This window comes from Vidua chalybeata, chromosome 2 (assembly GCF_026979565.1).
Source record: "Vidua chalybeata isolate OUT-0048 chromosome 2, bVidCha1 merged haplotype, whole genome shotgun sequence".
Taxonomy (NCBI): Eukaryota; Metazoa; Chordata; class Aves; order Passeriformes; family Viduidae; genus Vidua; species Vidua chalybeata.
Window position 1 is genome coordinate 7,259,947 of NC_071531.1, and position 20,501 is coordinate 7,280,447.

A 20,501-nucleotide genomic window follows, 5' to 3' on the forward strand; every position below is an offset into this window, starting at 1 on the left:
GGAGCACAGACCCACAGGAATGTCTCTCACCCTTAAGACAGCACTGTGCAGTGATGCAATTATTAGATATAATTAATTAGATGTAATTAATTAGATGTAATTATTTTCACTGTTTTTATTTTTTTCTTCCTTTTAAATTTTTCTGGAGACAGGAACAAGGTAAAGTGTTGTCAGCTCTAGGTTTTAAAGCCAACCTTTAAACCATTTCATCAGATAATTCTGCTCTGACAGTTTTTTTTTCTCTGTCTGGGGAACAATTCCATAATTTACCTCTGTTAATGAGTTTTAAGAAGTTGCACGCATGCTACTGTACCTTAACAGAAATAAATACCTTTTGTAAACTGCAAGAGTTCCCAACTAGTTCCTTCAAGAGAGCTTTGCTTTCTTCCACAAACCAGCCAAGTTTTCAAAAAACTTGGAAAAGCACACACGTGCAACACGTTAAAGACCATGGAACAATGAACCGGGTAAGCATTCGGGTGTTCTGAAATTCACCCGACGTCTCTCGCGCGCTGTTTTTACGCGGCTGCGGCGAGAAACGCCAGCCAGCGGTGACTCGCACAGCTGGAGGAGCGTCCGGAGGCGCACTCCCAAAAGGTGAATTCACCACTCTTAGGGATAAAGAGCGGCTTTCCCGACAACAAAGGCGGTTCAGTTCCTGCTGCAGAAAATACTCGCATCCCGCTGGAATACACAGAAGGAAAAATAAAGCACCGGGCAAAGCTGTACGAGCCCGGCTCGCACGGGGGTTCTCCGCTGCCACGGCCCGGTTCGTGCGAACGCGGGCGCGCGGCGGGACCGCCCCGTGCCGGCCGGGGGTGCTGCAGCCGCGGGGCCGATGGGGGCGACAATGGCGATAAGGGCGATAAGGGCCGCGGCGGCGATAAGAGCGAGCGGCACCCGCGCCCCGACCCCCTCCCCGCGCCATGACGTCACACACCCCCCCTCCCCGCGCCATGACGTCACCGCGCCTGCGCGAGCCCCCTCCCCTCGCGCCTCCCCGGACCCCCCGAGCGGGCGGTTGGGGGCGTGGCCCGCCGCGCGCGTGCGCGCGCGCCCCCGGCGGCGCCCGCCCCCGTGACGGGTTTGCGTGACGGCGGCGGCACCGGGAGCGCTCGAGCGCGCGCGCGCGCCCGCCCGCCCGCCCTTCGGTACCGCGAGCGCCTATCGCGACCGCCGCCTCTCCGCCGCCGCCGCCTCCTCGCGCCCGGGAGCGGAATCAGCGCCCGCGCCTGGGCTCCCCCCGCCCTTCCCCCTCCCACTATTATCCTCCCTCCCGGCGCTCCCGCCCGCCCGGGAACGCGCGCCCCGCTCCCGCCCGGCGAGGGAGTGACCCGGCGCTGCCGCCCGCCCCGATCCCCTCCATGGCTCCCGCGCCGCCCCGCTGAGCCGGAGCCGCCCGCCGGGAGCCGCGGCTGAGCGCGGGAGGGAGGGGGCGGGAGGGGGGTGGGAGGCGGGGGCGCGGGGGGTGCGACACGCGCGGGGAGCGGCGGCGGCCGCGGCAGGAGGCGGAGGAGGAGCGGCAGGAGCGGGGAGTCCCGGCGCGGCCGCGGGAGCCCCGGGCGGGCGGGCGGCGCTGGGAGCGGCCGGGATTTACCGTGGTGGCGGTGGGCGCTGAGCGGAGGGGGAGCCGGGCGTCCCCGGGGCCGCCGCCTCTCGGGCTGAGCCCCCCCGCCCGGACCATGGCCGACGACGACGTGCTGTTCGAGGACGTGTACGAGCTCTGCGAGGTGATCGGCAAGTGAGTGCGGCGGGGAGCGGGCAGGGCTGGGCTGGGCGGGGGGAGCGCTGCCCCGCGCCCCCCGCCCGCACCGGGCACGGGGATGCTCCGCCCGGGACCCACCTGAGTCGCCGCCGGCGGGTCCGTGCGGGGTCCGGGTTCCCCCAGTGGCCGGTGCCCACCGTCCTCGTCACACGGGAGGCGGAAGGGGGAGAAGTGACCCCATGTTTCCTCAGCCACCATGATTAACCACCTCGCCATCGCTCAGCCTGGCTGCAGCAAGCGGCAACCACTTCCCACCCCTTTTCTTCTCCTCCCCCCCGATATCCCATTCCTGGCACACCCATCAAGGATTGCCTCTTGGGGAAGGGAAAGGGAAGACAGCTCTCTGTAGATCCACCTATTCACTGGGTGTCTGCATATTTGTGCGCCAGGTGTTGGGTTTTCCTCTTCTTTGCTGCATAATAACCAGCTTGGTAGTGGCGCTCGGGTAGCGCTCGGTTCTCGTGCAGATCCATCACTCTGGTTCGTGTGGAAATGGAGATGTACAAGGCAGGAGGAGTGCTTGGCCTTTTGAGTCTTATTATGCAACTGCTGTTAAACCGATGCTCGAGGCTTGTAAGAAACCTGGGAGTTGAGGCAGTGGCTGGCGTTCCCCAGCTGCTGTTTCTGGTTACCACTGTTGGATGAAAATGACAATTCGAGTCACCAAGAAAATGCAGAGACTCCCCCAAATCAGATGGTGACAAAGATTTAAACCTGAACCCCATTCTCCCCTCCCCCGTATTTCTGTGACTGCTCAATTTTAAAATGCATTCTTTATTTCTTCATCGTCTTTCATTTATTTTCTCTAGTTGCGTCTGTGTTGCAAAAAGGACAGGAAAGATACAGTGATACTGAGACTGCCTAATTTTCTGTGTGTCTGATTCCAAAGCTGAGATTGCTCTGCAAGCCTTAGTAGTGACACTGTTCAGTGTGCTTGGAGTTTTTTCTTCGTGACAATGGATTTTATGAGAATAATTGACCGTGTTTTGGTTATAAACAAAGAATGTTTCCTGCATGTATTCTCTTGCCCGCTCTCCGCCCTGATGCTTTTCAGTGTATATGGAGTGCTGTCTGCTTTCAAAGCCAGAGCTAAAAATATTCTAGAATTAATCTTTTCTCGGGATTATACTGAAATGCTGGTCTTGGACATAGCAGGTGGCTTTGTTGTCAGCAGAAGTTTCAGCACTCAGTTCTGTTGTTTCACAAGACACTACCACCTTGCTCCTACCACAACTTTTAAAAATATTAAGCTCCAAGGGCCTTGTTTGCCATCATAAATGGTATATGATTGCTTTGACTTGATGCTGTTGAGGAGCTTCCGTAGGAGCAAAACTCTTGTTGTTAAAGTGTTTTGAATACAATTTTTGGCACGCTCCTTTCACAAGTGGTTTTATGCTAACCACTGCAGTTCACACTCGGTTTTGTTCCTGCCCGCTTGCCATTAGGAGGAAGGTGCAGTGCTTATGCATGACCGCACACCCTTTCAGAGGATGGATGATCGATTCACAGGGGGCCAGATGTTTGCACATCTCCACTGACTTTTTGTTCCGAGGCTGGAGAATTTCGAAGCCAGAGCTGAAAACCGGTGGATTAGGTGTTAGCTGCAGAAGTTCCAGACGCGATTTAGGTAGTGTAGAGAGTGTTGTGATGTAACTAGATCTAACAGATAAATATTGAATCACAGCAGCATGATGATGCCAAGAACACTGTAGCAAAAACAGGGTGTATCACTGAAAATAGCAGCAGTGGTGGTGTGAAGGGCTGATAGCTGGTTGTGATTACTCAGGTTTTTCCGCACAGATGTCAAGTCTGTCCTTTAAAAAAACCCAAACATTTAAAATATAAACACACAGCTTTCATGTACAATTTATGAATGGTATTCCTGTTTCTTTGCAATGCTACACAGGTAAATTCCAGGGGACCAGAGGTGTAGCATCTTTATTTAGCTTACAGATTCTCGGTACCACCTTGCCTGTCCATAAGATACTTCAGGAAAGCTGCTGTAAATCTGCTACATGAATTGCTACATATACATCTAACCAAACATCTTTCAGTGAAACATACACTAAACGTCTGCATGTCCCTGGGATTTGTTGTTGATTGGTACAGTGATTTAGTTCTTGCCACTAGCACATCTGGCTCTGATTTGCATTTCGGACACATGAAATACTAAAATGTGTAATTTTTCTTTCCTAAATAGGTAGTTACCACTGTCACTTAAGGTAGTAAAAGGTAGTTTCATAAAGGGTGTGGGAAAGAGGTCTTTGCCTGTAAAATGTCTGAGTGTTTAGTCGAAGTTCCCATACAATTTGCTAGAGAAATCAGGAGATACTTTCTTGGCTGACAGTAGACAGTTTGTTGAGGCATATTCTGATCTTTAGGATAAGCTTTAAACACTTCTAAATACAATAAACTGATAAGACTGACTTTGAGTAAATGCAGCAATAATAGCTTTTGGTGAGGAACAATTACAGGGTAATAGTATATGAATGAATTGATGGGAATGACAATGATAAACTGTTTATTATGTGACATTTAGAGTGTTTAAGTTCTGCAAGCATGCATTTTTCATTTTAAGGGGTGTGGGTGGAAAGAAAGGCCAGAAGGGATAGAGAGAAATTCTAGTTCATGTTTTTATTAGAAAAAAAATGTTAGGGGAAATCTTATTTTGCATATATTTCTAGTATACCTTTCCATTGCTGAAAGCTATATGAAAATACAAATTGGAATAACAATCCCAGTTTCTCATTGAACTTTTTAAAGTGGCATTTATGACACTGACATTAGTAATGTATTTTTACTTAACCAAATGTGTTATGTTTGAGGTTACTCTCTCTTCAGCTTGGCTGACACAAACATTCTTCAACAAGAAATAAATTGGGGATTTCTTTATTAGCCTTCAAAAATGTGTTAACATACCTCAGGATAAGTGAGAGTGATGAAAAATACAAGTGTGCCATTTTTTTTCTAACTTGTTTCCAGGTGACTCTGAAGAGATTCTCCCTGTGTACAGGTTGAGAAGTACACAGTCTGAAATCTTTAAGGCTGCTCCTATGTAGATCAGATCATGTGTTTGATTGACAGCTCACAGATAGTAGTGCTAAGTGTACTTGTTTATGTTTATTTTTTATTAGAATTTTCATTCAAAATGCTTTGAGTAATTTATAAAACGTAGTAGGTGTAAAATTGAAGCATCTTGGCTACTCATCCGAGGTGCAGACTGTTCTAGCTCCACATACACATAGCAGGAGTTTTCTTTATGCCAGAGAGAGAATGCCTGTCTTCAGTAGGTGTTGAATCTAGAAGAGTGAGGCAAGGGTTTTATGATAGAGCCTTGTTCTGCAAGGACTTTATTTTAAATTATCTAGTTTTACGTTTCTGTACCTCTTAAGATCCATATCAGTTTATGTTAGCATTAGAGGAGAACCATAAAGATTGTCTGACCTTTCTAACAGTAGGACTTGCTTAAAATTTCTCCAAATAAATGCAATGGGGTAAAGATGATAGACATTTATTTGTGTTTAAAAGGGCTTTGGTCACAATTCAAGTCATTAATCCTGGAGTGCATCCTGCCCCTCTGCTGAGCCCTGTGAGGATCACCTGGGGTGCTGTGCCCAGCTCTGGGCTCCTCAGGACAGCACAGACACGGAGCTGGAGCAGATCCAGTGGAGGGTGACAAAGATGATGGAGGGACTGGAGCATCTCAGTGAGGAAAGGCTGAGGGAGCTGGGCCTGTCCAGCCTCGAGAAGAGAGGGCAGAGAGGGGCCCTCATCCCTGTCTGCCTGTGTCTGCAGGGAGGGTCAGGGGATGGACCAGGCTCTGCTCCGTGGGGTCCAGCAATGGGACAGGAACTGATGGCCAGGAAGTTCCACCTGAACATGAGGAAGAATTACTTTCCTGTGCAGTGACCGAGCACAGGAACTGATTGTCCAGAGAGGGCCTGGAGTCTCCCTCACTGGAGATATCCCAGAACCATATGGAGACAATCCTGGGCCATGTGCTCTGGGATGACCCTGCTTGAGCAGGGAGGTGGGACCAGATGACCCACAGTGGTCCCTTCCAGCCTTACCTGTTCTGTAATATTAATAGTCACTGAAATGGTACATTTCTGTAATTTTTTTCTTCTGTTTGTGGGCCATATATGCCGTCATCAGTGTGTAGTGGTGCAGTTGTTGGCATTTCCAGTACCCAAGGATAGCATGATGTTTGGTGCTAATGCTGTCAGAGCTTCCAGGACGTTCTCTGCAAACTTGGTTAGGGCTAATCCTCTTCTGCACTGCACGTGAAAGGATTTTAGTTTGTTTTCATCCCTCTTTGCTCTGTGATGGGATGAATCTCTCTGCTTGGGCTCTTCCATCTAGTAAAGAGTAGTTAAAGGGCAAGAGCCAGCAGGCATTGCTCCCTTCTCCCTTCTCCTTTCCAGACTGCCAACACTGCTGGAACACCACTGAGCTGGGGATGCAAAGTCGTGGGACAGGGTTTGATTGGTTGTTTTTTTTTCATTAAAATTTGAAGGCTTCTAGCCCACTGAAATCAGACAATGGGTGGTAGTTGCAATTCCATCCTAAGCTCTTACCTGGAGTTAGAGGTGTTTTAGATTTATGCCTCGATCTGGGAGTGTTCAAGGAAGAGGATGACAGAGCTCGTGGATTCTTGACCAATAAATACTTAAAACTTTTAATAATTGTAATTATTGTGGTAACAAAACTATGTAGAGGTATTTGGATGGTATCAGTGGTATTGTTTTTCTTTATTGCCTCCATCTTCACTCACAGGAGTTAGAATGCTGTTGACTCTCAAACATTCTTTTACTGTAGTACTGTTGAGATTTTGCATGTTCTGTAAAACCAATGCATATAACTGATGTGTGTAATTAATGACAAATCAAATGGAAATGTGAAACAACTGTTGTATGTACTCACTGTTTGTAAAGGCGGGGGAAGGGAAGGGAACTTCTTGGGAATATGGCAACTGATTTGTCAAGTTTAGCTTTTGAGGTTTTTTGTGCTGTTTGAAACTCTCTTCTAATAAGACATTCTTGGCTGTTGTCTCTGTTACAGTACCTAAGAGTAACAGATTATGATAAATATTTGATTTAAGCATGAGGGCATAACATGCATTTCTTCAGGAAAATAGTGGTTGATTATTTGTGAGTAAAATTGCTAGAGTATATCCTTAGCTAAGTTATTCTACTATGGATTTTACCTGTAGCAGTGAACCGTTTCTACTTAAGAGACTCTTTGCCTAATTGAGAGAAGCAGCTGAACACAGAATAGAATGAACAGACTTGGTTGCAGAGTACAACATTCCAACCACTACTCTCTATTTGTATGGCTTTTTCTAATATTGATAACCAGCAGCATTCTTGTGTACATCCTTCTTGAGGAAGAATTCCTTCATGGAAAGGGTTGCTAAGCATTGGAATGACCTGGCCAGGGGGGTGGAGGAGTCACCATCCCTGGAGCTGCTCATGAGATGACTAGATGTGGCACTCAGTGCCATCCATGGTTGAGTTGACAGGGTGGTGAGAGGTTGGAGTCGATGATCTTGGGGGTGTTTTTCCAACATTAATGATTCTGTGATTCTTATGATGTGAACAAGACAGCTGTAGTGATCAGGAAGTTAAGGCTTGCTTAAGAGGGGAGTTTGAAGGAACTTGATCTGGGAAGATACAAACCTAGAAAGATTGTGCAGGGGCTTTGCAAATATGTTTATGTGTTTAAAAACCTGAGAGGAGGAAGTGTCGAAAATGAGCAAATCTGAGCAGACTAGTCCTGTGTAATTTCAGCCTGAAAGTTTGAAGATTTAGACCAGTTCACTACTGAGATTCTGGATCAGATGTCTGTGAGAAGTTGTGGGATGAAAAAACTGACCTTGACTTGAAGATTTGCTAAGTTAGGAATTTGATCTTTTTATTAAAATAGTATGAAGCTTCAGAAAAATAGGCAGGACTCAAGTGATTCCTGATTCAATCTTTTGAATTTCAATTCAAATACAATACTTAAGATAAAATGCTCCAGGATAAAGAAATATTAGGGTAAGAAGAGAGACACATTTTATGTCAACAACCACTCACCTACTTAACCCTCTGTCTGATACACTGTGCTTTTCTATAATCTTTTATACAGATGTCACTGCTATGAAAGGTAATCAAGCATTATTAACCTCAGTATGATGTTTCCAAAGATCACTTCTCAGAAACTTGTAGTCATATTAAATGTGTCATCTAAAGAAGGATGACTCCAGAAATGAGTGGTTGTTATAAGTAGGTATTTTGTGCCGAATTGTGGAGTTGATAAAAATAACTCTCATGAATGGAGTACTTTTTTTTTTAATATACAGCGTGACTATTGGCATGGCCAGAACAATCATCCCTACCTGTTACAAAAATTAGACTTGCCTCTTGAGATAGTGTAGTCATCAGCTATTCCCACCAAAAGAACCCCAAGAAACTTTTATTTTTCTTTGCCTACATCAGGTAAGTGTGTAAGAGGATACCTTGGTAATGCATCTAAAGCATGGGAAGAGAGTGCCTTAAGTTCAGCATAGCTGTAAACTGAACTGTGTTTTGTGTGCCAAGTTAGTACCTTCTCTTCATAAACTTGTGCTGCATTCAGAATGGGTTACAGTGTTCCTTGGGAGGTGTCTGTTGGTCCAAGGAATGCTGCCCTTGTTGGAAACAGCAGTGCGCACCAAAACTGTGGCATTTCAGTTACCTTTGTGTTACTGGGTATTTAAGCTCCCTTTTACCAGTATCTTTTTTTGGAGGTGATAACAGTGAAATAAGGTTCAAATAATTTTTGGAGCTTGGCCATAAAAGACCTTTACATTGTAATAAGGGTTTATTTTTTCGCTTCAGATTATATGAGAAGCAAAGTCTTTCCAGAGATATTACTAAAAAACTTTTACAGGATAAATTTAGGACTAGAAGAACTGAGGGCTATTGCCTAATGTATTCTCACAGGACAGAATTGAATGTACCTTGGTTAACAAGTGCTTTGCTCTTTCATCACTTTTTTCCTAGAATAGGATAAGAAGGGATAGCCAGAAATTTAGTCCATGCCTTCTGTCTTTGGTTGCAGTGTTCGAGGTGCAGTGGGGCTGTGCTTTCCTTCCAGGCTTAGCATTTGTCAGAATTCTTGTGTTATCAATATTTTGCCAATTTCTGTATTGACTTAACTTTTTCAGAAGTCAGGAGTTAGAACATATTTTCAGCACCTGAAGACATTTGTAGTTGATGCATAGTTCTTACAAACTCAAAAAGTCCATTGTCTGTTTAAGAAATACTGAATATTTGCCTTCCACCAGGGATTCTAAGTAGCATTTGGTTTAATAGATTTTTACTTGGCTCCTTCACCTGTTTCTTTGGTTACCCAATGGGAGGTCACTGCTTGCAGCTACTCTGATTTCATTTTTAACTAACATCTCCATTTTCTTTTCTGGATTATGTGGACATAAGCAGTTATTCCTAGCTTTTAGTATTGAGTAAATTTCCTAGGATATGTGAACTAAGAAAGTTGTACAAAACTTTCCTCTGAACAGTTTTTTTAGAAGTAAAAGCTGGAGTGTGCAGGCATTTACAGTGGTTCAAAATGTGTTCTGTTCAGTTGTTTGGAAGCACTTTAAGGCAAGTTGCAAAACTAGTTTTATCTTATCAAAGTGTCAGTTCTGTTGCAGCTGAGATTAAGAAACCCTTAGAATTTCAAAGTGTGCCTTTCCTAGGAACACATTATTCTAGGGTAACTCATGACTTCATGTAAATTCAGTTACCAGAGTTTGGAAGGTAGCTGACTTTTGGGAAAAGAGCACTAGGAGTAAGGAAGGAAGTCTTAACTGTAGAGAGGTTGAGGCTTTTCAGATCTTTCAGTCTTTAAGATACTATGAACTTCATGGAATCTTTTTCTAGGTGTCTAGTTATGTGGGTCTGTGAAGTAGATATAACAATATAACACCACCAAAAAAAAAAGAAAGTTCAGCTTGTCCTGACCATCTCAGAATTTAGGTATGTTCCTCTATCTTCTTTTTTCTCCCACTTTCATTTTGGGGAGAGGGTCTACAAGTGAAACCTTTGGCTGTGTCCTTAATGTTCCAGCTTAGAGAAGGCAGAGTGTGTTACTGTTTTACTTCCACACTGCTCCAGGGAAACCCTGAGAGTCCAAATGGAGTTGTCAGCTGCCCACTTTCTCTTTTTTTTTTTTTTTTTTTTTTTTTTTTTGGCTCCAGATGTTGCTCCTGATACTGAACAGAGGGGAACAGTTCTGAACCGTGGGAAAGCACTCATTTACACTCAATTAGAGGGATCAATACACCTGTAAATGGAAGGGATAGTGAAGGAGCAAGCGAGGTAATCTTATCTCCCTTCTTCAAACCACTCCTCCACCCGCCTCCTTCTGGTTAGGAGAAGATGATAGAGGAGGTGGGAGTGAGGGTAGCCTGTGAAGATGACAAACAATTCAGCGAATTATGTACTAAGTGATAGGATCTTTTCTATATCAATAGTGAGCCAATATAGTAATTTTTCCTAGAAAAGAGCTTTGTGGAGCTCTTTCTGTTTGTCATGGTTGAACTTGAGTGCAGCAGCAGCCGATAGGTTGGGTTTAGAGAAGAGACCTGTCTGCTCAGCACTTGTCTGGCTGCATGCAGAGCAGGAACCAGGGTGGGAATTGAGGTGAAATCCAGCACCTTTGTGATCCTGCAGCCTCAGTAAATATATCATGATTGGTGAAGGAGAGCTGTGACAAGTTTGTAGCTGTGCTGGAGGTTGTATAAACATGGCAGTAGTGGCCTTTCTCCTCTTTGTGCCCTGTGTGAGGAGTATGTGAGGAGCTGAATTAAGTTTGCTGCTGCTGGAAGAAGGAGGCATTGCTCTCAGAGATCTTGCTCTCTTTAGTGCCAGAAGTGATCCACCCTTCCCCTTTGCCAACTCCATATTCACCTGACCTGTATGAGCCAGGTGCACTACAGAAATACTCACTTGCTGCAGTTTTTCTGCTGTTTTCACTGGCTTGACCAGACCTACAGTGCAGTTAGGGCTTGCTCAAGGTAGAAGACTCAGGGATGGAGAGAGATACAGTGTGCAGGCACCTCTCCCCTCTTCTCACCTTTGGCAACAGTGAATTACTAAGATCATATCATAAAATGCTTTGTTAGTTTTTTTTTTTAAAGCATGTTTGGCTTTTTTTGTATAATCAGGAAGTTAGCTTCCAAACCCTTTTCTGCAGTAATCCAGACAATGGTAAGGAAAGGACAAGAAAAAAGGGAAACAGATTACTTTTTTGAGGGGAAAAGAAATGTTCCAAATTAACATGCAATTATTAACACATACAAAAAAAATGAGTTGTTTTTATGGCCTTAATTTGTTTTTTCCTTCTTCCTATACATATAGACGTTCCCTGTAATTAAAACCAAGCATTAACTTTACATCAAGACCTCACTTCATTGAGGATTTTAATTGGTGACACAGCCAATTAAAATTATGAAAGCAACTAAGTCTGGAATTTTTATTTGTTGAATATTTGAATTAATTCTTTGAAGAATATTAGCTTCTGACATGGTTAGATGTTCTTCAAATCTAAATGTGCATGTGCCTTGCTGGGTTCTTCAGAACTTAAAATGTTCACAGTTGAGTGTACTCTGAACAGCAAGTATGCTTTGATTTTTAGGAGTAATTCTAAGCTTTATAGAAACCAAATCTGTTACTTCTGGTTCTGGTGTGATTGTGTGCAAAAGCTCTGATAGCATATTTAGGAATGCTGAAGAAATTCAAACCCAAAGTTTTCCCAAGCCACCTATTTTCAGATTTTGTTTTGCTCTAAACTTAAATGTAAAAGGTATTGCATTGACTTCTGTCTTTCTGTCTATTTGTTTTATTGGGTTTTTTTGTTTGGGGTTTTGTTTCAGGTCTTTTTAGGAAAAGTTCTGTGTTAGTGCATCTAGATCAAGTTTAGATTGAAAAGTACCAACTTTCATTTACAGAAAACTGTTTTCCTTTCTACAGCCCCACAAACTAGAAGTAACCTCTATCTTAGTGTGTTTGTGCAAGTATCTTAATTTCAGACTTTCAGCACTACAGATATAAAAGAAACAAAAGGGGCTTTCAAAACTGAAGGTCAGACAGAACTGTTTTGCTCAGTTAGAGCTATTAGATTAAGATTATTTTTCTTACTTTTTCCTTTCTGGAAAAAGCGGTTATCTGTTGGCCGAGTTTCTCGGATGTTCAGCCCTTAAGGTTCAATTATCTTTAAAAGCATAAAGTAAACAGGGTGCTTAAAATATCAGAAGTTCTTTCCCTAATCTTAGATCTCAAGTGTGTCAATTTTTTTATCAGCTGCAGGCACTTGTAATTGTAAAGTATTCAAAACTTCATAGCTGCCATTGAGAGACACTTTGAGGATACTTTCTCAGCTCTTGCAGATGAATCTTCTTACTTGGATTCTTAAAGTTGTCAAAAGTTCGAGTTGTCTGTTTGCTGTGTTGATAAGAGATGTTTTCAAATAGATTGCTGACTGTAGAGTTGTTTTGTGTTGTGTGTTTGAAATACTTAAAACTTTATCAGAACAGGGATGGGAATCGGATTTTTGCTTTGTGAAGATGATCATCATGGATGCTTCGTTTCCCTTCCTTGTGGATCTGGTGGCTTTTAAATGATTCCATAAAACATCAGCTGAGAGTGTTAAGAATACCTTTGATTCCCATATCTTCTAGCCTGGTGAGTGCTTTTGCAGGCACTGTGTGCTAGGGAAGGATTTTCAGTGACCTGACTTCAGGAGGATCGCTCCAAGCACTGATGAGTAGCAGCTGCCGCTGCAGTGACATGGGCTGACAAGTTCTGAGAACATGTCCCAGGGAGCAGCCAGGCAAAATCCACAGCAGAACTGTTGGTTTGGGTATTCTCCATGCTGGTGAGTTAGAATGTCTCTTGAAATGGTGCTTTTCAATATCCAGGATCCTTTAGGTGTTGTGTTAAACAGCAAATTCAAAAGTATAACCTGAAATTATTCTCAGGGATGCAGTTAAAAGAAAGATGAGGTCACTCTGTGAAACTTCTGTGATTCTTTCCCTGAATATTGATTGTATTTCAGAATGGGACTTAGTTTCTCATATTGCTAACGTATTTTTTAAAAATTTAAAGTGTTCCAGAAAACTAATTTGGGAAATTCTCTTCTCAAAACCCACCCAGACTATGTCCAGCTTCTCAATATTTGTTAAAGTTGCAAAGACAAGGAAGAGTGTAAGAATAATACCTTCCTGAGATGTGATTTCAAATGTATGGCTGGAACATTCAGAAATCAGCGGTGACTCGTGAGAATATTGATGAATGTTAGAATTTAAACATGTGTGAAAGCTGCTTTAAAATTCTTTTTCTCAGATGTGATAAAAATTGATCTGTGAAGTTTCTGCATTTAAAAATAGAGCCTTACAGTGGTTTGTAGCTGTTCTTACTGATAGGTTTTTCTTTTTTTGTCACTGTTTGAAAAAGGAAAAAAAAAAGAAAAAGCATCTTGAAATGTTTACAGCTTTGTTTGGACAAAGCTGTAAGAATTACTCAGAACTTTCCTTTTCATTTAACTTTTCCTCTTACACTCAGATGCTAGCTTGAGACACTGCTGCCATCTCTAGTTTCTTGATGAAATTTATCTTGAGCTGCTATTTGGTCCTGCATTTTCATCTGTATTCTTAAAAAGACAGATTTTGGCTGGATTTCATGACTGCTGTTAGAAGAATTTGTTTTCTAAAGCTTGTATCAGTGAGGAAGATAGCTGTCCCCTGTGTTTTTTTCCCCTGAGAATACATTAGGGAGTTTTTCTAAGGAGAAATATCTTGTATTCTTAATATCTTGTATTCTTCTTTGTTTCACCTTCAGATACAGCTGTAGTTAATAAGACAACCTCCTACATTTTTAGGTCTCATTTTGGCTGTTAAAATTTGTAAGTTATGCTCCTGTTACTGTCTTTACTGTACTAAAGACAGTCTATTCTGTTGGCTGGTTATTGAATATGGAACAGTTTGGGTTTTGCTGGTCTCTTCAGTACCAGCATTTTACTTCCAGTTTGAGTGTCAATATACCTGAATGGTTCTTAAATGTTTCTTTGGCAGTTTTTATTCTTTTTGCATTTCTTTTGTAATGTGTCATTCCTCGGTAGCTCTGCCAAAGTTTCATTCCGGATTTTTTTTCCCTGCTTTGACGTACATTTCTTATCCTATCAACTAACAACTTTTCCTAACTTGTATATGAAGTTACACATGGTGTATTCTGGCTTAGACTGAGATCTCCTTCAGTGTTCTTCAGATTCACTGGGCTCCCAGCAGATTGTAGGATGGCTGTCAGTCAGAATTTTGCTCCCATGGAAACTGGCTTGCTGCAAAATCTAACTGCAGTTTCAGTGTTTCACCTGAGCTAACAAAAGGTTTCTCAGAGTTACAAGAACCTTTGAAAAAGTGTCATCATTTTACAGTTTTATCTTTGAATCTGCAGCCAGCTGAGACTGTAGTGTTGAGACCTGTGTTTGTTTTCTGTAGAGGGAGTGGTACAGGGTAACCTGTTCTGTTACTGTCTCAAAGTCCTGATGACAGTTCAGATATTTAATGTGACTTTTTTTTTTCTTTTTTTTTTTTTTTTTTTTTTTTTTTTTTTGGTTAGTTGGGTTGGGTTTTTTCCCCTGTAATAGCTGTAGAGGAAAGTGCTTTTCTTTTTGCAGGTTGACTTTGCCTCTGGAGCATGGAAAAAGTAAAGTTGTGTGGTTTCACTGCTTCTGCCTAGAATTCAAGGAAGAAAGGTGGTTCACTGCAGTGGAATTGTGTTCCTGTGAGCATGTGTGGAAGAAGGAAGTTTATCTGATCTCTTCTCACCAGGGGGAAATAAGATCTTGGCCTACTTGTCTTAGCAACCATGCTTCTCTACCCAATCAGTTTCTGGGAAAATATGGGTTTTCAGCAACAAGACTTATAAAACAAGTGTTTTATACTTAATAAGTACAAACCTGCTCCACTCTTTCCTGTATACTCTTAACTAGCAGAACGTGCTTTTTGTACTTTTCACATTTTCTACTTTATCTAATCTCTGTGATTTAGCAGGGAGTGGGGGGTGGTCCTCAAAAAATGATTAAAAATGCTGCTTTTTTAAATTTTTCCTTGCTGCTTTCTTTAGGCTGATACTGTCTTACAGGATAACTCCTGAAATCTCAGGAAAAGTTACATACCTACTGCTCACATTAAAGAACTTCCAGAAATACAAATCTCCAAGAGGAAGGAGAAAATTGTATCTCCAAGGTCTGATGTCTTGTGTAGGGGTTCATATTTTGTGGAAGATGTTACACCAATAGACTCATTTGAAGGGGTGTGTGATCCTCCCCTGTTAGTATGTCAGAGATGATATCAACACTGTATGTTGGGTTGGGTTTATTCAAATGTATCCACATGTAAATGGGCTGGTAAAATGCTTCAATTTTTTTTTGCCTATTCTCCTTCACTTCTAGCAAAAATAAATATGATCTTCTATCAGTTTAAATGCTCTTTGGAATTGTGTTGTTTATAAAGCTTCAGAAAATATGCTGTTCTTTAATGATGTGCAAAATCAGCATTCCTTCGAGTGGCTCAAATGCACAGAGGTGTGCTAAGTCCAAAATCACATTTGACTGAATGCTAGTTAAGTATTTCACTTGTTTCGAGTTAAGACCCTGCAAAACATGCAAAACCTATTTTTTTTTTTTGTCTGCTTTAATGGATGGGAGCTGAATTGTTATAGCCAGGATCAGGAGCAAATTGTTGATCCTGGCATACTGCATGCAGTAAGAGTGAGAAGGAGGACAGTGTGGATCTGATGTGAAAGGAACCTCTCTTTTTGTGGTTGTTGTTTTGTTCCCCAAGTAGTTCCAGATGTTTTCACAGTCCTCCCTAGTCCTGTTTCTCAGTAGAACATGTTTTATGTTACTCCTCCTTTTTAGCAGGTAGGTTGGGAAGGGCTATTGTTCACTGTTAGTAATCAACAAGGTAAATATGGTAGTATGGTTTGGAACGATCCAGTGTCCAAAATTCTCTGTGTGTTTATGAGTGTTTGGTGATATTCAGAGTGGACTGAAAAAAGGGTTGTGTTCAGCTTCTCAGTATTATGTTGAAGGTGAGTTGCTAATTAAAAATTATTAGCTTATGCTCTTTTACTGGTTAAAATGATTTCTTGATGTAAATTCTTGAGAAAAGGTGTCTAGTAGAAGGGATTCTAAGTATAGTCAGTTCCCATAAAAACAGTTTATTGAAATTGTAGTCCATGTTAGTTTATGTAAACAGTTGATAACGTTTATGCAGCGTTATGAAAATCTTGCAGCTTTCTATAGGCAATTCTGTAAAATGGGAATTATCTCCTTGTGAGGATGCTGACAGCAAGTAGTACAAAATATTCACAGTATTAATGTCACAGCTCAAATTTATCTTCATCTTGTCTAGAAAGGAGTTTCTGTGCAAGTGTTAATTTTCAAAGCTTTTTATGTAGTAAAATGTATACAAAGAAGTTCTTAAAAAACCTGTAAAAATCTTATTGAACTGTGTTCCTTGAGATGTATTTCCCCCTACCTTATTTTTTCATATTTGTTCATGTTCTTGCTCTTTTGGGTGTCTAAACTAGACTGATAAAAAAAACAGATTAAAAAGTATCTCTCTCCCCTCACCCCTTTCATAAGTTTCCCACTTGGTCATTCTCTTCAGGGACTTTGGCCAGTTTTCTGGCTACAGTGCAATTACTCTTAAAACTTTAATCTTCACCTGGATAGGAATTGGGGAGCAGTGGAAACCATGAAAACAGTTAAACCAGGACACCAGTTTATCAGAAAGAAGATTGCATGTCTGTATCTTTGGAAGGAGAGCACAGATTATAATTTATTTTTTTTTAATCTCCCAGAGAAATATTTTCTGCTTCTCAGTGGATTGATTACATGTGGTTGTCATGTGGTGGAAAACATTAGTGGGAGAAGGGGCCTTTCAGTGCTGCTTTAGTGGTACTTGGGATCTGGTTTGTCACAGAGGGGTATCACATAGTTAACACAATTGTCTATTCCTTGAGTGTCACATGTAGAAATTAATTTGTTGAGAACCAGACCAGCACCTTTCATGAATGATCCAAAGGAAAAAAAAATGTAGAGGAGGATCAGGAGTTGCAGTTGTGAATATACATTTTTTTTAAATGCTTTTAGTCTGGCATAGTATTCCTCCAGCTTGTATTTGAAGTCACATTTAGACTAAACCCTTGAAAATAAAGTAATTGTTTTAAAGCTTTGTTTAGGTAGATACCTGTAGGAAGGACAAGACTTGTAAAGATGGAATTTTCTAGCCATATGAAGGGAGTCCTTTCTCCTTAAGAGATTAAATGAGCAAACAGTTGGACATAGTGGATCTTGTAAGTGTGGCTCAAGCCAAGTGCTGCGGCCCTGGGCATACAATTGAGCTGTGACGTCTGTGAACTCTCTAACATGATTTCTAGATACCTTATAGCACTCCTTCATGGATTGTTCTCATTCTGGTTTTGGCCATACAATCTGGTTTTGGCTATAGAAGTTGGTGTTGAGTAAGATTTCCGTAATAAATTGGGGGGTGGGAATCACCCTCTTGGTATTTGGAGAGAGCAGACCCAAGGTATACAGGAGATTGTATTTATTTTACATTCCAAGTCTGTACCCAGAGGGAAGGGAAGAAGCAAGATCTGAGTCTCAAGAGGTGTGCAGTATTGCTTTAGTCTTTTCAGTTGAACTTCAACCTAAAATGGGGAAAGGGGTCTTTCAGTCTGTAGTATGTGTTTGCATTGAGAATCAGGAATGGGATCTCCGTTACTAGGGGTAGTTAAGAGGGCAGCTCTTGACCTACTCAGCTGCTTCTCACTTGAATGTGGAGAGAAAAAACAGGTAATTGTGACCATCATTCTTCCTGTTTCCAAGGTAGGATAGAATTGAAATGAATGCTTTAACAAACTGATGAAAGAAAGCCTTGCTGAGCTGCTGCAAGTCCTTATTTTAATTAGTACATTCAGTTCTGAAATATGGCCTAAGCTTACCCAAGAGAGTTTTATAATAAGCTGATAAGTGTCTGTGGGGGCAAAAACGGGTTTGTTCATGTGCTTGTTTTAAAAGCACATGCCTAGCATAATTTTCAGTATATTGGGGGGAAAAACCTGAGTTTTATACAAACTTCTTGGCCCTAAATCCTTCCTTTCAGCATTCAGCCTTACTCCAGCTGGGAAGGTTCATGTGGAACAGCCTTGATACTTTTTTCTACTTGTTACTGCTGTACTGAAGCTGCATCTCTGCTGAAGGCTGTGTCAGATTTATCATCTCCTGCCATGTCTATAGAAGTCTTTCACCATGAGTCACAGTGTATATTTCAGTTGTCTTTTGCCAGTTTCTCATTGCCAAGACTGAGCCTTATCTGCACCCAAGTTTGAGGCAGGTAGATGCATTTACTGTAGTATCTGCAAGCCTCTTTTCTCCTGCCTTTTACTATTATTATTATTATTATTATTATTATTATTATTATGGTAGCTGGATGTTATGTTTTGTGAGAATTTAAGTTTCTGGGACTTCTCCCCCCTTGACTTGTCTTCAGGTCTGAAAAATGAACACTGTCAGATACTTTACATCAGAAACAGTGACAAATATACTCAGAGAAAACTACCTGCTGAAATACTTTCATGCTGCTCTGTTCAAGCTAAAGATGTCATTTTTTGCTTTTTTTGGACCTGTCACTCATACTGAGCTGCCAGATTTTATCTTAATTAGTATTTTGCCATTGCTGCTTTAAGATAAATAAAACTATTATGTTTTTCCAAATATCCCCAGTGCAGATGTTTTTGGAACATATTCACATCTCTTATGGGTTATTACACATAAAAGCAAATTAAAAGTTTGAGATTTTATATTGTGACAAGCTGAAGGGATACTTATCTATGGTTTAATGGCATTGAATTAGTCATAGGGCTTTTTGTCCTGGTAGCAGTAAATAGGCAGTTTCTAGGGATGAAGTTCTACATTAAAAAAAACCAGCTTTATATGTCTAAAATGTCATTTCATTCTTTTCCCCCCTCAGAATTAGCTTTTGTCATATAATGTGCCTGGTAAAGTCATTGGTGAGTTCCAGCCACTGCTTTTGTCAAAGAAGAATCTACATCTGTGTATTAAATGGAATTGATTCAGGGCTATGTTTAGACCAAAGGTTTTGCCCAAATTCTCCTTTGAGAAGCCTGGCAGAGCCTTGGCTGTAGGCTGTGATTCACCTTGTAAGCATTCTGGTGTCATTATGTACTTACTTAAAGCTTCCTATTTACCTTAATTTCACATTGAGTTGAAAAGAATTGATAGTTACATTCTGGAGCAGTAAATCAGATGTGGAGCTATACAATCCTGTTGTTCTAGCAGGGTGATTCTGTACCCAAAAATACACAATTCACCAGGTGGTGGGGAATTTAGGTTGTAGTCTTGCCTGTGAAGGAAACTGCAGTGTACAGGTTGGAGCTTCTAACACTGTTCATTCATCTTGTTCCATGCTGCTGTAAGGAAGAGCACTTCAGTCCATTGAAGTGTGATGTGCTCCTTCTGGCTGTTTGTGTGCAGTTCATCTCAAGAATGCTGGTTTTTGGTTTGGTGATTTGTGGTTTTAGATTTTTTTTTTTTTTTTTTTTGCTTTGAAGAGTCAGTTTGGTTTATTAATTTTTACAGGTGAACTATCTTTTGTGCAATAATAGAAAACACTGTTATAACTTGTATAAAAAGATATAAGGTGTATCATAACAAAAGTAGTAGAGGTAAAAATTGAAGACTAATTGAGGGTCATAAAGTGAGCTTTAACAAATCCAGAAAAAGGAAGAAGAATAGATGCCAATATTTAAGGAAAACTGACCTAGAGTTTTGTGAAATTGATTATAGTTGCATTTTAGATCCAACTTCAGTAAGGAGGATAAATACAAAGAAATGAAGACTGTAGAAAAGCTGAAGCAAAAATGTTCTAGAGCATAAAAATGTAAAAAGCCCTTTGTTTTCTCACTAAGAATTACTGTATTTTAATGATTTATGGAAAAGGTATGAAAAAACAGTCATTGGTACAGATAGTACGTTGGAAAAATAATAATTCTAAAAGCTCCTGCAGCAGTTTCTCCACTTTTTGAAATTCTTAGTATTTTGTTTTTCATTAACATTTCCATATGACACATGTAAGTCGTTGGTTTAAAAAAAAACCCTGCTAGCATTGCAAACTGAAAAATTATCCAGGGCTACTTAGTAAGTGTGACTTTTAAAATTAGCAAGTGTGACACTTTTTTCATTTCCTGTGATGTGCAGTGTGAACACTGTAACCAGACTGGCTTTTTAAATCTAGTGTCTAGACTTGAATGAGTTGCACAGGAATCAGCATTGGGTGATTCCTTGTATCCTGATTTCCTGTATCCTCTCCTCACAGCGTTCCTGAGTAAGGGTGGGATTGTACAAGGTCAGCAACAGACAGAATTCGCCTTCAGCTGCTTTTGGCATCTTACAAAGAAAGAGAGTTGATTAAACGTTCTTGGAAGGATTTTGCCATGTAGAAATACTTATTTTACAAACACAAATCTGAAAATTACCTTTTGAAGCACTGCTTTTCTGTAAAAGAACCTTCTGTATAGACATAATAAAAAATAGCCCTTGCTCATACAGTATTTTTGTATAGTGGCTTACCAGAAATCAGGCATTGTAATTTTACATTTCCTTCTTAGAAATATGCCAGATA

The 20,501-nt window shown here is 41.3% G+C and overlaps 1 protein-coding gene across 10 annotated transcripts in view; it reads left to right on the forward strand.

The window, feature by feature from the left end:
- The first annotated feature begins 1,491 nt into the window (after nucleotides 1-1,491).
- The window catches only part of CASK (calcium/calmodulin dependent serine protein kinase), a 187,283-nt gene continuing 168,273 nt past the window's right edge, over nucleotides 1,492-20,501 (forward strand). For 7 of the 10 annotated variants that reach the window (XM_053936058.1, XM_053936062.1, XM_053936064.1 and 4 more), the window contains exon 1: nucleotides 1,493-1,741. In XM_053936058.1, the coding sequence (XP_053792033.1) occupies nucleotides 1,683-1,741 (59 nt within the window). In that variant the 5' untranslated portion in view covers nucleotides 1,493-1,682. Of the gene's footprint in view, nucleotides 1,742-20,501 lie in introns of all 10 variants that reach the window. The other 3 variants (XM_053936059.1, XM_053936063.1, XM_053936065.1) reach the window with 1 other exon arrangement.